Below are 16,711 nucleotides of genomic sequence, written 5' to 3'. Positions count from 1 at the left end.
GCTAAGTGATTTCCCACGGAAGCAAGTAAAATACTTCTAACGCTGCTAACAAACTTAAATATTTGTGTATTTCCCTGACGCTCTTCGGAGAACAGTCTGTCTTTTTATAAGGGCAGCAGCAGAATGACGAACGGTGGCAGGGGCTGCCAGACACTGCTCCTGCGCGGACGCGTACGGAGCGGGGTGTGAGGGCAGATCGCTTACTGAGGCGATGTCGAAACCGGCCGGCCGGTTTTCTGGGGTACGAGTCGACCCAAATCTCGGAGGCCGAGTGGAAACGGGGAACGTGTCGCCTGCGGCTCTGGCGGCAACGAGGGGCAGGGGCGGAGGCGCAGCCCCCTCGCCGAGCACCCGCCCCGGCCACCCTCCGCCGCGATTCGGGCCTCCGCCTCCGCCCGCTCCACTACGCTTCTCCGCAGGGCAGAGACAAACCCGACTGCCGCCGGGGAAGGTCGCTGATTTTCCCGGAACGTGCGGCCGATGGAGCCTGCGGTGCGGCCGGGGGAGGCAGGCGACCACCGGCCGCCCGGCGCAGGTCCGGCGCCCCCCCCCGGCCTTGCCTGCGTAGGACGCGCCGGCCGAGAACGCGAGGACCGTGCTGCTCCTTGCTGGGGGGTCGGGGGCACTGCCGGCATCACTCCCGCCTCCGCGTGGCTCTCGGCCCCCCGCACGGACAGCCCGTCTGAGAGACTGTACGGAGGGGCCCGCGCGCGTGCGTGCGTGTGTGTGCACGCACGTACACCCGCACACCCGCGCAGCGCCCCGCCCGGCGAGATCCCCCCGCCCCGCCCCGCCCCGCCCCAGCTTCCCGGGGCCGCCTCCCGCTCGGGCCCTCCCTTCCCCGCCGGGGCGGCGGCGGCGTGGTCTGGGCGGCGGAGCGGGATCAGGAGGCGAGTGACCTTGCCAGGCAGAGCCGGGCTGCGCCCGCCGGCGCTGCCACCGCGGAAGCTGGGCGGCGAGACGGCCGAGATGGTGGAGGACGGCGGCGAGGAGGAGGCGGAGGGGGAGAGCGGGGAGATGCCGGCGGCCGCCGCCGCGCCCCCCCTGCAGCGCTGCAACGGCTTCCTGCCCGGCAAGGAGGCGGAGGGCGGCGGGCGGGCGGCCCCGGCGGGCGGCGGGGAGCGGGCGGCCGAGGCCGAGGCCATGCTGTCGGCGGCGGGCGGGCGGCCGGAGACGCGGCTGTCGCGGCGGCGGCTGGCGGTGCTGGCCGTCTTCAGCTGCTACTCGCTGGTGAACGCTTTCCAGTGGATCCAGTACAGCATCCTCAGCAACGTCTTCGCCGGCTTCTACGGCGTCTCCTTCACGCAGATAGACTGGCTCTCCATGGTCTACATGGTGGCCTACGTGCCGCTCATCCTGCCCGCCACCTGGCTGCTGGACGCCCGGGGCCTGCGCCTCACCGCCCTGCTGGGCGCCGGCCTCAACGGCCTGGGCGCCTGGCTCAAGTGTGCCAGCCTGGCCCCCGGCCGGTACCCCCTCACGCTGGCGGCCCAGGCCGTCTGCGCCGTCGCCCAGGTCTTCATCCTGGGGCTGCCCTCGCGCATCGCCTCCGTCTGGTTCGGCCCCACCGAGGTCTCCACCGCCTGCGCCGTGGCCGTGCTGGGCAACCAGGTAGGGGCGGAGGGGAAGCGGGCTGCCTTAGCGTCAGTCGGTTAGGGGGGAGAAGGCGTTCCCCGAGAAATGGTTGCTGGAGAGAGGAAAAGGGACAGAGCGGGGGCAAGCGCGGAGGTGATGCGACGTCCCGTCCCGCCCTGCCCAGCCAGCCTCGCCGTGCGGGACGCTGGCCGTGTGGCAGGTGTGCAGCAGCTCGCGCGCTTCTCTCGGCTGCCTGGAGTCCATCGGTTGAGACCCTTCTTGGAAGTCGTCCTGCTCTGCTTTCTCTTCTCCTTGTGTTCGGCATCTTGTCTCTCGCGTTCGGCATCGTTCATCCGACTGAATCCACCCCCAGCTGGAGGGGGGTGAAGTACGTGAACCTCTGTGCAGAGCCCCAGTGCCGGCATATATTAGTTTCTGCTTTTTAAATACGGCCTCAAATCACTAAGTGCCAGTAGTCAATGCCTTGGTGACTCATGAAGTTTTCTGTAATACTGCAAGAGCTCACGTCACTGTGGGGAGCTGATAGCGGAGTCACAGATTTCCTCGATCTCCCTGGTCACGGCCAGTTTCAGAGAGCTGGAACAGGCATATCTGAAAGCACGGGTGAAGATAGGATACTGATGGTTTTTTTCCTCCCATAGCCTTGTTCTCGCCCCCTGTCACTGTCCCCACTTTTTTGTGGCAACAAAACGTTAAGATTCCAATCAACATTGCTGGCGCAGGCTGAGGTCATAGGTACGGTTTGATTAAGGTAACAGGGGATTTGTTTTTCCTCATGCAAGTCTAATGATTTTATGTTTGTGCACTTTGGATTATTACAGCAGTAATATTAGTATTACGTATTTACAGTTAGGGTTGCTCATTAGCTCATACCTGGCTGTTTATAGTTTTCCCAATCCTTTTCCAAAACAATTTTTTTGCATTGCAGTCTTCCAGTGCACAAGTCAACTGTCCCTTTTGGACTGAAGAGATTGGGGGTTGTTGGTTGGTTGTTTTAGTAGTTGAGCAAAAATTCTGCTTCTGTATCCCAGAATCAGGTTAAAGGTTTCTTTGGCAGCTAAATTTCCGCTCTTCCTGACATGCACCGGTCCTCCCAGTAGCAAGGAGTTACTGGGATTTCAGTTCTGCAGTGCGGTGCCAAGGATCCAACTTGAGTCTGAAACCGATGCTTTGCTTGGGTGCTGAGATACGGGGGTTGAAGTGGTGCAGGACAGGAGCGGGAGTGCAGGGATTGTGTGGATGGGAGCCATGAGGAAGATGGACAAGAAAAACAAGAACAGAGGTGTGGACACGATAAACTTTAGTTGTTTCTGGAGCACATTCCCCTCCAGAAGCTAGGACTGATCTCAGTGTGCCGACCTGCTTGATAGCCCTCTGACAGGGAAACACCTGTGAAACAGTGTATTTCGTCTCCCTCCGGCAGTCCTGTGCAAAAAGGATTATGGCTTATTCTGCAGCTGTGCCGTACCCTCCTAGCTCAGACCTGTGTGCTACATAGGTCTTAAGATCCCAGTCCTGCTTGTGACCCATGAAGACTGATGAAGTGTCAGACAATAGAACTTCTCTGTTCTCAGTTTTTGCTTTCTTAAAAAAAACCCCAACCTCTCAAAAGCTAGACTGAAAGAGTAGTGAAATGACAAATTAGGCACTTGGAAGTTAGAAGTAATGTTGTCTGTATATTCCAATGCAGTTCATTTCTCCATATGCATTACAATATAGTCTCGCTGTACTTGTTTAATTGCACAAAGTGAGCTGTGTAACAGTTGGGTTGCTATAATCAACTGGGCTGTTGGTCATTATCAGATATTTTGCATAACTTCAGAGCTACAGCAAACAGGGCTGAGACCGCAGGCAGAGGAGGGACAGAGTAGTCATCAAAAATCAGATCGCACCCGTTATTTCCTGAGATGCTGACCATTTGCAGTTGAAACACAAATCACTGGGTTGTCAGGAGTGCCAAATTTCCACAACTATTCAGCATCTTAAACTGGGCACACCAGACTCATTGGAACTCTCTATGCTTCTGGCCTTAACCTCTCTAGATGTAAAACGTGAAAAATGGTATCATTTGACTTTCTTGGAATACTGTGAGTACTGTATTGACTCACACTGGGGGAGGAAAAAACATGCCTTAAGAAAAAGAGTAATTGTGTACTCGGTTCATGTTTGTAGGGTTCATATACTGAAGGGTGAGGATAAAAAGGGACACATTCTTCAGATGAGCACTGGATACTGTGTGAATCTGATGCGGCGGGGGGAGGCAGCAAAACCCTCATCAGGCATATGCACAAAGGGTGCTTTGTAAGCACATTGGCGCACCTTTAATTTAAGTACTTTCTGAGTGTTGGACTTGCTACTCTAACAGTCTTTGGTGCTCTTTTTTATTTTATTCTTTTACCTGAAACAGAAGCAGATTTTTTTTTTTAGTTAAAAAAAAAAATTTGCTCTAATACTTTAAAATGCATTTTAGTTTTGGAGGAGCAGCAGAGATAAATTGGAGAGTAGTCAAGACTATTTTTCCTTCATGTTTTAAAATGCTTTATATATATATACACACCCAAAATTTCAGTCCTCATTTTTTTGTCCTTTTTAATACAAAATCAGTTGCTACGTTGGAATTGACTACAGATACAAACCCACTACTACTTCATTTTGTGATTATTTTTTTTTCTTTATTTCCTTAGCAATAATTGCAGATGTAGGTTTTGGTTTTGTGTTTCTTAATAAGGATGCTCCTTTTCTCTTGCTCTTCTCTGCTCTATCAGATCTGCAGTAAATCTTGCATGTCAGTCTTTGTTGCTGTAGTGGCAGGATCATGACATCAAGTGGAGGATTTTGATTGAGAAAAAGAGAAGATGCTTTCTACAAGAATAGCTGGAGACTTCTGTCATCTCTAGGCCTTCAGTTGCAGGATGACCGATACAAATTTATGTGCACACACAGTATTTTCCTCTGAAAGATTCTTCTGCAAAAACACTTCCTTAATGCTTAGTTGTTAAATGTGCTATCAACTAGGTGTAGTATTGTAGTTTAATTTAGAAAAGAAAAGGTTAAAACCTGAGTTATGGAAGACCTGATTGTGAAATGTCATTGAGAGCGAATGGCTCAGAAGTATAATACTAAATGAACACTTGCCCTTCATTGTTTTATTAATACTTATTATGATATAAATTCTGATTTCTACCTGGTAAGGCTTTTCAATTCTGTTAATTTTTATGTTCCCAGGGAAATGATTTTTGGTTTTCTTTTCTTGCTTTCCAGCTTGGCACTGCAATTGGCTTTTTGTTGCCTCCTGTTTTGGTTCCAAATACACCTGACGATATCAATCTAATGGCACATAACATCAGCATCATGTTCTATGGAACAGCAATAGTGTCCACGCTTTTGTTCTTCTTAACAGGAGTTGGTAAGTTTTCCGTTCCTGTAATTTAAATGGTGACCATAGGGAGTGTTTACAACATCTCACTTAAAATCTGATTTTGCTCAAAGTAGTTTCTCGAGTTTACTTGTGTTCACTTACCTGTTGCGCCAGGGTTAAGCAACAACCAGTTTACTGTATGTCGTGCTTCACGTGGAGTGACCTCTCTCAGAATATTTAGTTCACTTAGACTTTTTGCTACAGGGACATTATGATGTAATTGGAAGTCTCTCTGTTAGTCTTACAATTCAGATACAAAGTTCTAGACACATTGCAGATAAAGTCTGTCTTTGACCATACGTTGGTAGCAATCAGACGTGACCGAATAATTAGCACATCCTTTGTGGCTGTGACTTGATTCTTCCATGAGAAAATCTAGAATATTTTTTTCATGCAAGTGTTAAAAACCACAAGTTAATCTTCTGAAATTCATGAAACCGAAACGCTTCAAAAAGAGAAAGCATTAGTGTGGTGAAAATAAGTCAAAATTGTTCCTTCTTTTTCCCCAGTATTTGAAGAAAAGCCCAAATACCCTCCTAGTCACTCTCAAGCAGTCCTGCAAACCACGCCTCCCGAGGATTACTCCTACAAGCAGTCGATTATTAACTTGTTCAAAAATATTCCGTTTGTACTTTTGCTGATCAGTTACGGTAAGTGATGCTGTCTGGCTGTAGTCTGGCAGAACAGTTCAAATGTGTGCTGAAAACATATCGAGTTTTAGTTGTGGTGGTGATTTTCTATGTGGGAGGGAGTGTCAAGCTTTTACTTACTCGACAGCCAGTGCTGGCAAGTCCGGCAGGGTTCAAAATACCATATGTAGGTCTGGTGAAGAGATTTTACCTGGCAGATAAAAGGTTTTGCCTCTGATGCAAGTCTTAAATAAATAAAGATTAACTCTTTAGGGTACCAGATCTGCGTGGCTATGCCTGGAATGACTGAAGCTTTTCTTTTGGTACTGCAGGTATTATGACAGGGGCATTTTATTCTGTCTCCACGTTATTAAACCAGATGGTAGTAACTCATTATGAGGTAAGTTTCTTGGATCTTCTTTGTATTGATTTTTTTTTTCTGTACATTTGCAGAGGTGATGTTTATTATTATGCAGGTGCTATGTGTGCTCAGACGTTTGGTTTCCTTTATACCTCCCTACAGTTTCTTGCACCATACAGCTATGGGAGTCATAGGAATGTTTGTTTGCGCTTATGACTGCCAAGAGGTCTGAACTTGACTCTGAGTGGAAGCAAGTTATTAATGAGCACCATATAAATATTTGTTGAAAGGGTGAAGAAGTGAACGCTGGGAGAATTGGCTTGACACTGGTGGTGGCAGGAATGGTGGGTTCGATTATTTGTGGTTTGTGGCTGGATTACACTAAAACATACAAGTAAGTGTGGGTAGGCATGTATGGGGCTAGGGGTAGGAAAGCGGTGCAATTGCATTAGAGAAATATTGCAACGTAAGGGCTGAAGTGAACTGATGATAAAATGCAGTTCACTCCTGATCTTTTAGCGGCCTTGGTAGAGACTAGTTTCTGAGGCTACAGGAAAAGCTTGAGACTCTTACTGGTTCTTGGCCAAAAGAAATGAGAGCGGAGAATGCAAAGATGCGAAGGGGTTTTCCATCTACTCCTGTCTCTTCAGGAGTGTAAGGCTAACAAGGAAAGCACTGTATGTCTTACAGTGGGCTCCTTCTCCTAGGAAGTCATAAAGGCTCAAAACCTACTCTGCCTGGTTTTGTAAAATGGGCAATTGATGGATTCTAATTTTTTTTTTTTAATACTACTCCGAGTCCTATTAGTAAGCGTAATATTTGCTTTAATTCCATGGAGCAGAACTCTGTTCTGGGGTAGGAACTCCTGGGTCCATCACCCATGGTGTGGTGCCCCTCAGGAGTGAGCAGTGCCCTGGAGCACTGCTTGCAGTGGAGTAGTTCTCCCCTGTGACTCTTAGTACATTATGTGCAAGAGCTCTAGAAACCTAATGGATGTTAATGCTGTAGATTGGCTTTGTTTCTGCATGTGTTTTGGCTTATAAATAAGTGATGTGTGCTTTAATATTTTGGATGATATCCCTTATTCCAGATTTAAAATAAGTAGAACATTGTAATGAGATTTGTTTGACTTGCCTCTTAGGCTGACTTTTATTGGTAATAGTGATCGATTTGGCTGCTCGTGTATTGTATAATGGGCAGCGCTGCAGAATGGCCAAGAGGTACAACATAGTGGAGAAATAAAATAATTTTAAGGTAATAGTATCTGCTGTGATTGTCCACTCTTTGAAAGTCTGAGTAAGTCTTTTTAGCCTTGAGCAAAGCAGTCTATAACCAAGGCAATAAAGAGTTTGGGAAGGGATACATTCTCATTGTGTGATATGTTTGAGTCAGAATTACATGAAGCAAACTTTATAGCTGTAGAATGTCAGTTGTTAGAGAGTAAGTAATGTTTATATTACTCTTCCATGCTTCAGCAATGTGCTATGACCTTATGTTAACAATGTTAATTTTTTTTGTTGTTGTTGGGTTGCAGGCAAACTACTTTGATTGTTTACATTCTCTCTTTCATTGGGTTGCTGGTATTTACTTTTACCCTGGACCTCGGATACCTTATAGTAGTGTTCGTGACTGGAGGAGTACTTGGGTGAGCGATTAAAGAGGACTAGAAGACTTACTGCAGTTCTGTTCAGAAACAGTATTTAATTGTTTAACTAAATGAGTCTGCTGTATATTCTGTTGCTGTGCTCTCAACCTATTCCTATAGCTCACAGTACAGATAGGGCTTACTAGGGTTTCACCTTCTGTTACGTCAGAATAAACTGAAAGTAACTGATTTTTCAGTGAATTTCATTTAACATTTTTATGGAGCTTGTCATGGTTTAACCCCAGCCAGCAACTAAGCACCACGCAGCTGCTCACTCGCTCCCCCCCCACCCAGTGGGATGGGGGAGAAAATTGGGAAAAGAAGTAAAACTCATGGGTTGAGATAAGAACGGTTTAATAGAACAGAAAAGAAGAAACTAATAATTATAATGACGACAGTAATAATAAAAGGATTGGAATGTATAAATGATGCGCAGTGCAATTGCTCGCCACCCACCGATGGACACCCAGTTAGTCCCTGAGTGGCGATTCCCCCTGCCCCCACTCCCCCCATTTTATATACTGGGCATGACATCACATGGTATGGAATACCCCGTTGGCCAGTTGGGGTCAGCTGCCCTGGCTGTGTCCCATGCCAACTTCTTGTGCCCCTCCAGCTTTCTTGCTGGCTGGGCATGAGAAGCTGAAAAATCCTTGACTTCAGACTAAACACTACTGAGCAACAACTGAAAATATCAGTGTTATCAACATTCTTCTCCTACTGAACTCAGAACATAGCACTGTACCAGCTACTAGGAAGACAGTTAACTCTATCCCAGCTGAAACCAGGACAAGCTAACAGAAGTCTGTATGTGGTCAATTCGTTTGGTTCCAATTCAAAAAGCTGTCTGCAGTAAAGCTGAATCTTTCTGTTGCCCAGTGGATAAGTGATTAGAGTTTAATGAGCAAATCTAGGAAGACTGGCTTCTGTGCATTTTGATTAATCTATGTTTTGATAGCCTGAGCAACATGCTGGGTGCTTTGTTGGCTCAGAAGAGCATGAGCACTTCTCATAGATACATAATCTAAGAGCCCCCAAAGGTGCTGAGGAACTGGTGCTGTGTCCAGACACGGCCGTCAAGGTAGAGCCAGAAATGTCTTGAGAGTTTCAGTTTAAAAACTAGTTGACCAATCTCAACTGCATTCAGCCCCTGCTCTTCCTGTCACCCATTGGTCCCCTCAGCTTCTTCCACATCCAGCCTCATTCCCTACTGATGGTCTCTTTTTGTCCTCCAGCACAGAAGTTTGGGCTGATGAAATGATGATGTTCGTGTATGTCTTTCATTTTAAAGTAATTGGCTTTAATTATGGAGTGGCTTGTGGACTGGTCAGAGAAGGTTGTTTACTATGTATGCAGGTGGTTATGGGAAACAGGACATATATGTTAAAACATCTTTGTCCTAGAAAGAGAGTTGTATGGCTAAAATTGTTGGATGAGGTCAGGGGAACGAAGCAGACAAAGCAAGCATTGAATCATGTTAGGTCTTGAAAACAGACAGTTCAGAATACCAGCTAATTCATAATACCATGTGTTCATGTTTGATTTTCTTAGCTGTAGTAATAGATGAAGGCCATACCTGTCATCCTCTTACTCTCCGCTTCAACAGGTTCTTCATGACTGGCTATCTCCCACTTGGGTTTGAATTCGCTGTGGAAATTACATACCCAGAGTCTGAAGGCACTTCCTCAGGTCTCCTTAATGCATCAGCACAGGTTATATCATTTTATTTCTTCAAGTGAAGTAATGTTCAGCAAGGCCACTCTGACTGAATCTAAGAAGCCTTTCTTAGACTTGGCTGTTAAGTCTCTGTTGTGTTGCTGTAGTCTTAATTTTTTAAATTTGGCTTCTATAAGATGTGACCTGAAACTTTGCAAGGTAGAGTGATGGCTCTTTTCTATGTGATCCTGATGAAGTGACTTGTTTGTTTATAGATATTTGGAATTGTCTTTACACTTGTTCAAGGAAAACTCACAACAGACTACAGTCCTCGTGCAGGAAACCTCTTTCTTTGTGCTTGGATTTTTGTGGGCATTATCTTAACAGGTAATTAATCAGAAATGTAAGTAATGGTTTCCCTTTAATGTAAAAATGGGGAGGGTTTTTTTGAGATAGTGAATTTCTGGGTAGTTTTCAGATGTCTTGGACATCCAGGATTTAAATAGGTGGCTTTCTGTCTGGGCTGACAGAAAGTGCAGGGTTTGGTTTGGGTTTTTTGCTTTGTTTTTCTCTTTAAATATTTGCTGTGTGCACCCCCTTTGTTTTAAGGACGATGTTACTAATATATGGACAGCCATCTGTCACCCATTTCTTAGGTCATGTCTTGAATTTGAGGCAGATGTCTATCTCCAGAGTAAGATAGTAAATGTAAACAAATCCATAAATGGAGACAGTTTGTAGTTTTCCAAATGCAAGAAATGGCTGATGTATTCCTGAACTGTACAAGTGACATACACATGCTGGTACTTACAAATGTGCTGAAAGTGCTAAAACCATCAAGCTTTGCTTTAAGTACTCATGGTTTAAAAGCTTTTATTGTAATTTTCTGTGTGTGCTTTGTGAGGAGCAAGTTCAAATTGTCAGTAAGTTCAAATTGCAAGGGTGAATACAGGTATTTTGAATATGTGCTGAAAGCAGCTTCTACGTGCTTGCACCATACATTTCCCTTGAAAGGCATGTCATTGCAAAGTTGTGAACCACCTTTCTCTTTTTTTCTTTTTTTTTTTTTTGTGTGTTTTGTTTTGTTTCAGCCTTAATAAAATCAGATTTGCGAAGACACAATGTGAATTCGGGGATTATGAATTTGGATGTTAAAGCTGTAAGTGGTGACTCTTTTACCATGATTGTATTGCCATACTTGAATGCTTGGCTTCTGTTGGCATAATAATATTAACAGCAAAAGAGTAATTGACAAAAACTTATAGTATGACTGTTTCCGTGCGGTTTTGGAACAACAGAGCCACGTGGGATGCTGCCCTCAGATATCTGTTTCTCACCTTAGCTTCTATGAAAAAAACTGAAAGACATTCTGCTCTCAGATTTTCCTGAATTTTAAGTGCCTAATATTAATCTCTGATTTTGTTGCTTGAATCTTGCTTTTTCCTACTTGCAGGTAGCATTGTAAATTGTGAAGCTGTTTTGTGTGTTGGGTTAGGAGGCTGTGCTATAGACTACATATTTTATTTAAAATACCTGCTGTCCCTTTAAGTGAGGTCAGTGTCTGATGAACAGAAGTCATGCTGCAGTTTCTATACTGTGCTGCATGAAGAGCTGGGTCTGTTCTGCTGAGCACCCTCTCAATTTAAATGAAGAGCGAGTGTATCACTTTCTGCTGTTCAGGAGGTCCTAAGACCATGTTTCAGCAGCTTTTCCAAATTATCACAGTTACTAGTAGAAATAAGGCTGCCATTGGAAACTTTTTTCAGTGCTGTGGGTTTTTTGGTCATTTGGATCAAGATAATGAAACAGCTTTTTGGAGTCAGATATTGCAAGATCCTTTGTCACACCTCTTATGTGTAGGTGTCTTGCATACATATATATAGCAGCTTTTGATCATCTGCGATCAGGTGCACGCAGTTAGTGTCTGCATAAGGTTCAGAAACTTCCAAGCTGGTGCTATATGAGCAACTTGAACCTGAAACCTGTGCAGCTGTGTGTGCACGGTATGGCATCCTGTGGGTTTAGCAGCCTGGGTCAGGACTATCTCAGGGGTGTACATGCTGACTATAGGCAGTGGTCCATGACTTGCCTGTTTTCTGTTATCACCTTGTTAATTAGCCTAGATGGTCACGCAACTTCATTTATATTAGCCAGGATATTAAAAAAACCTGGAGTCCTTGCCCTGATATTACCATAAATATTTGAGAGCTGCCTATGTTAATAAGGTACAATAGCACTTTGATACCAAACCTTGATCATCAAGATTCTACTGTGTTTAAATGTAATGGAGAAAAAAACCCTGAAAGTTAATCTCCATGTGATAAATATCTATATGCAGTAAATATATATTTTAGAGTTATAATAAGAAACTCAATTCTTGTTTTTTTGGTTTTGGGTTTGTTTTTTTTCATTACAGATAGAAGGGAAAATAAGGCTTTCTATAAATGCCTAATTTGGCTCATTAACTACATATACTGTTGGAGTCTAGCCTAATAATTACCCAAGAATACTGAGGTTGGAAATAGCTTCTGCTGAGTAACAGCTTAATTCCTGCTTTTTATTTTTCCCCTCTCCAGGTACCAGTTGACAGTCCTGTAGAACCTGAAAGTACTACATTAAAAACTCAGTCAGCTTTATAAAGCTGAAAGAAGGTGACTTAGAAACGCACAAGTTTGGTTGGATACCGAACAATATTAATTAGTATAATCACTGGAATTGTGTGTATGAGTAGCAAAATGTGTTTGGTGATATTGGTGATATTTGTGCGGTGGAAACTATGAAGATGCTCCATTCGTTTTGCCCAAGATGCAAATAATTCACCTTTGTATGGAATATTTATTTTAACAGTTTTCAAGTTTTGCAGTTTCATTAGTAAAGAACTGTGTGAATACTCTCCATGCTAGGGAGACATGCACATTCAGGATGCATACTTGAAAAAATCTGGAATCCTGAAGTACAGTTGTCAATGATCAGAAGTATCTAATACTCTTTTCTTGTTCAGTCTTTGCTAATGCATTTGAAAAGTCAGACAGTAGGTAGCTGCACAGCTAGAGGATGTTCACAAGTTGGTTTTTTTAAATGTATCTGTATTTTTAATATAAGCCAACGGTTTCTTCTGGGAAACTGTCTATAGCACAATACTGAAAACAAGACATGACTGGAAACGTGTGTGTTTCATACTGGCATCTGACATTTCTTTTGCCTTGAAACTTCTTGATAGATATCAGAAGGCAGATAAGAGGAAACACTGTCTTACAGATTCATTGTAACATTTCCAGGGAGATTTAAAGAGTTTCACGGTAGATAAATTGAAGAAAGAAACATTTCTTATTAAATACAGTAAAGAGGAAGAGAAAGGCCTTTGACATCTATACTGTGAAGTATTTATAGGCAATGGAATGCTACCACAGAGGTTGCCTCCATGGAATATTTTGAGTGCTTTCTCAGTTAAAGTGAGAGGAGTATGTGTTTACGAAGAGCTGGTGCCTTTACTTTGTAAAGAAGATCCTTGCCTCATCTTGAGTTTAATCAGTGCTGCTGAAGAAACTCCATTTTGTGTGTTAAACCTCCTCTGAATATTTGTGGAGTATCAGAAAATGTGTTCTATCCTTTTTTGCATTTATTTCTCTGTGTTATGAATTGTATCATTTGTCTCGTGAAATTTTTGTGCTCGTATAACTTAAATACTGTCTTTTGCAGTTTGTTAAAATCTGTAACGGTGACTGAAAGGAAAATACTGATGTCTCACTTTGAAATATTTGCTGTTTATGTCGTGCATCTTAGCTACAAAAGGAGCAGACTTCATTAACATTCACCTTGTGTTATTATATTTATCTGAATTTGGGATGCAGATTTCTCACTGCAGTGCTTCTGAAAGTATTCTCCTTTACCTTGTGCTCTGTCTACACACCTACAGAATTGATAACACTACAATAATACTGAGGCCCTACTACTACTACTGAAAAAAGTCAGACCTGAGTTAGTGGACTTTTTGCAAACATTTAAGCCTTAGCAGTCTTCAAGATGAGCCTGCAGGTTCAGTACCATCAATGATGCCGTCTCTTTGGGTTCCCACAAATGTAGTGCCATCCAGAAGGAATCCTACTCAGAGTTTTCCATGGATTGTTACAGTTGGGTATGGGGAGCTTTTTAACTCCAAGATAGTCTTTCAGTATGATAAGTATCGTTAAGCGCTTTTCTTTTTCTTGTTTCTCTGTAGATTCATTTGTAGGATCCTTTTATATAAAAAGGACCCCGTAAACTTTCTAAACTTAAGCTGCTAAACTTGATGATCTTGATTTAACATTTTGTATGATAAATGCTTCAGACATGGGAAGACTGAATGGCAATATACATATCAGAATAAGCTAAGCATTCTTGGAACACTCTCCTTTCCAAAAAGGGTCTATGTCTCTTTGCCAGGTCCAGTGCTAGAGAGAAATGGGTACACCTTGCTGCTCCTGGAGAGGCGAGCTCTACAAGAAGAGTCCTCTGGTGAGGTAGCTGAATATAGGAAAAGTAACTCATAGATATTCAAATGGCAGGCAAGAGTATAGGGGTAGCAGTAGAGATGCTTTCATTATGTCAGTTCTTTACGTTTAATGACTTGCTGTGATTTAAGCTGCCCCATCAAGGGATGTACATGTTTTCAGCCAGAGTGAGCAAAGTGAAAGTTCCTGCCTTTTGATATCTGTGGGTGGCTTTTCCCTTCAGAAAAAAAGCGTGCCAAAATATATACGTTCTTCAGCAAAATACAGATTCAGTAAATACTTGTGCTCATGGCCTGTGGTTGCTTTGTACTTCTGCTGTTGAGAAATATTAACGAGATATTTTTGCAGTTTTGGGGAAGTGTTTCCAAATGTCCAATAGAAAGTCTTTGGCAGTATCCAGAATGCTTTCGGAGATGTCTGGTATGCACTGTTCAAATTCAAAGATTGAGCTTTTTTCTTTCTTTTTAAAATCTATTTTTTAATTGATTTCTTCACTACTAGTTTCCAGTTTCTTTAGTTATGTTCAGCTGATTATTGAAAAAATATTCTAGCCCTTCTGGCTCCTTGTGTTTATCTTCTGCCAAATTACTTGGCTACCCTCTGAAAAGGTCCAAACAAGATTTTGGCATGCTGGAAACCCTGCTGGGTCCCTGAAAAGAAAATATTCCTAATAATGAAGGCTTAATTATGTCCTGGATCTACATCCTCCCTCTAAAAGGAGCTTGAAAGTTGGAAACCTGTGAGCTATTTCCAGGCAACAATAAAATATTTAAATAAAAGGCTCAGCAGCAAAATAAAGAGCAAATAAAGAACAAACCAGTATTTTATGCAATAATCTTATTACCTCTCTGTCAAGAAACCAAGGTTCTAGCTCATGGCAGAAATAAATTTGGGGTAGTTGGGGCTTTGGTTTTTTTGCTTTTAATTTTTCTTTGTTTAAAAATAACATCCACCCAATCAAACATCCATCTGGAATTGGAAACAGGGTTTCTGACTCTCTTAGCCTTGAGATTCTGGCTCAGCCTTCCAGTAAGAGTAGAGGTGGGGGCTAAAAATTGTACCTGCTTAAAGAGGTAATTGTTTAATGAATGGAATTACATGTCAACTGTGAGAGGATGGAGTGGGAAACCAAGTGAGGAGAGGCATCCCAATCCCATGCATCAGCTTTTGCTTTTCAATTTGCTTTTCTTTTAAATGCTTCAAGAGAACCTAGAGGCTGCAAGAGAACTTATGTAATGGTGAGCTTAAGCAAGGGGGCTGCCCCAAAGTTCCCAGGGGCCCACCAAGGTGTGTAATTGCTAAAGATTAGAGATTGGCCTTTAAAATAACCCATTTTTCTTTGTTTCTTCCAGACTGTGTTAAACTTTTGCTAACTTCAGTGGGAGAGACCCAGAAAACATTGACCCATTTTTACTTAGGATTCCTAACATGGCCTTGTTTCTGTTGGCTGGGTGTGAAAATATCAGACCTGTAAGGCATAGTCTGGAATTGCTGCAGTTGAGAGCTTTCTTCTTCAGCTTGGTAGATGAGTCCTTCAGAGCATTTGTTTTGTAGATGGGTGCTTGTCTTTAATAGCATCTCTTTTCTGTTGCTGAATGCTCATGTTTTATGAGGAAGAAAAAACAAGGGAAGAAGTAGGAAGAATACATATAAATCATTTCAGGTTAATAGGGCTTTCCTAACTTCATCATCTTGGTCATCTCTTTTGTTCAAGACAGTCTGTTGTTTCAGAGACAAGCACTGGAGTGTGTAATTAGAGCTGCCAGCCCATGTTGCCTAATGAAAAAATGCTTTTTGAGAAATCTTTGGACTACCTTGTGCATCTACAACCAAGTGAAACTGGGTTAAGCTATAAGCATTCATTGCTTTCATTTTCCATTCTGTGAACTCATGAGTTTTCCTGTGTGAATGGGAACATGTGACCTTTCTGGTTGCTGTCTTTCAATATATGTATGTACCACCTTCTTAAGTGTAATAGGCTACTAATGATTCAGAGACCACAAGCTAAGTTACCATATCCCATGTGACCCCCTCCCCCCCCAATTTGGTCTGAAGTCTGTGAGGAGGGAGAATAATGTTAATGCATGAACTAGAATGAATTAAGCAAAAAATATTCCTAAGAGAAATGTATTTTCATGCAAGACCCGTGTTATTTACTGCTCATGTCTTTGTTCTTCTCATCAAGATAGCAAAAATTTTTGCTGTAATATTTTGGTTTTGTTACTGTCCCATTCTTTGTTTCAAGAGAAAATTAAAAAATTCATTATGAATATTCTCTGATTGCAATATTGCACGTATGTGTATATGTGGGTGGCATCATTCCTTACCTTTATATGTTACTAATAAAGTATATAACATGTAACTTGACTGGAGCAAAGATTACCATTTTTGACAGCTGCTGATACAGCTTATGGTCTAAAAATGATTCATTTTTTCCTTACAAGCTGCCATTTAGTGTAGGAAAATTTTATAAGTGAATGATACACTGTCATTAATAAACATGCATGCACATGTATATGCAGAGTGCATTTATGTGGGGTATATAAATGTATTCTACACAAGAGTATTGGCTTACAGAGAAATTTTCTCAGGCTGTGGAATTAAAAGTATTAGCATCACTAGTTGATTTGCAGTGCTCTAGCACAGTGATTTCTCCTCCTTTGCTTTGGAAGAGGGCTGTGAGGAAAAGAAAGTGCAGTTAACACCTGAAGCAGAACAATCCAAAGTCATCTCCTTAAGGCTAGTGCAAATATTTTATTAAAACACCCAGCTGTAGAGAGATTAGCTGGGGAGAGAGGGTAGAATAACTTCTTAGGGAGGATAGATTGAGACATTACATTCAGTTATGGCCCAACTTTTGTTTCTAAAACCAGAGGTGTCTTCAGTGGGAGCACAGTAGGACTGTTGTGAACACTC

General features: G+C 43.0%; 1 protein-coding gene across 2 annotated transcripts; it reads left to right on the top strand.

Annotated features, from left to right (window-relative positions):
- Positions 1 to 84: 84 nt before the first annotated feature.
- Positions 85 to 16,293, top strand: FLVCR1 (FLVCR choline and heme transporter 1). 2 transcript variants are annotated; one of them, XM_075042694.1, is made up of 10 exons: positions 85 to 1,611; positions 4,858 to 5,002; positions 5,524 to 5,664; positions 5,976 to 6,043; positions 6,295 to 6,398; positions 7,539 to 7,649; positions 9,256 to 9,361; positions 9,581 to 9,692; positions 10,397 to 10,464; positions 11,882 to 16,293. In XM_075042694.1, exons 1-10 carry the CDS (start codon positions 481 to 483, stop codon positions 11,942 to 11,944), a joined length of 2,049 nt encoding a protein of 682 aa, XP_074898795.1. In that variant the 5' UTR covers positions 85 to 480; the 3' UTR covers positions 11,945 to 16,293. The 2 variants fall into 2 exon arrangements, with proteins under 2 accessions (XP_074898795.1, XP_074898798.1); XM_075042697.1 differs by lacking the exon at positions 7,539 to 7,649 and having other exon boundaries at positions 9,256 to 9,338.
- Positions 16,294 to 16,711: the final 418 nt, after the last annotated feature.

The sequence above is a fragment of the Buteo buteo genome, chromosome 12 (genome assembly GCF_964188355.1).
Source record: "Buteo buteo chromosome 12, bButBut1.hap1.1, whole genome shotgun sequence".
Lineage (NCBI taxonomy): Eukaryota > Metazoa > Chordata > Aves > Accipitriformes > Accipitridae > Buteo > Buteo buteo.
This window is presented reverse-complemented; position numbering and strand designations above follow the sequence as displayed.

Coding starts and splice junctions, on each gene's coding strand:
- FLVCR1 (XM_075042694.1), top strand. CDS start 481: ATGGAGCCTGCGGTGCGGCCGGGGGAGGCAGGCGACCACCGGCCGCCC. Junction 5,003..5,523: donor GTTCTTCTTAACAGGAGTTG/GTAAGTTTTCCG, acceptor CTTTTTCCCCAG/TATTTGAAGAAAAGCCCAAA. Junction 7,650..9,255: donor GTGACTGGAGGAGTACTTGG/GTGAGCGATTAA, acceptor CCGCTTCAACAG/GTTCTTCATGACTGGCTATC.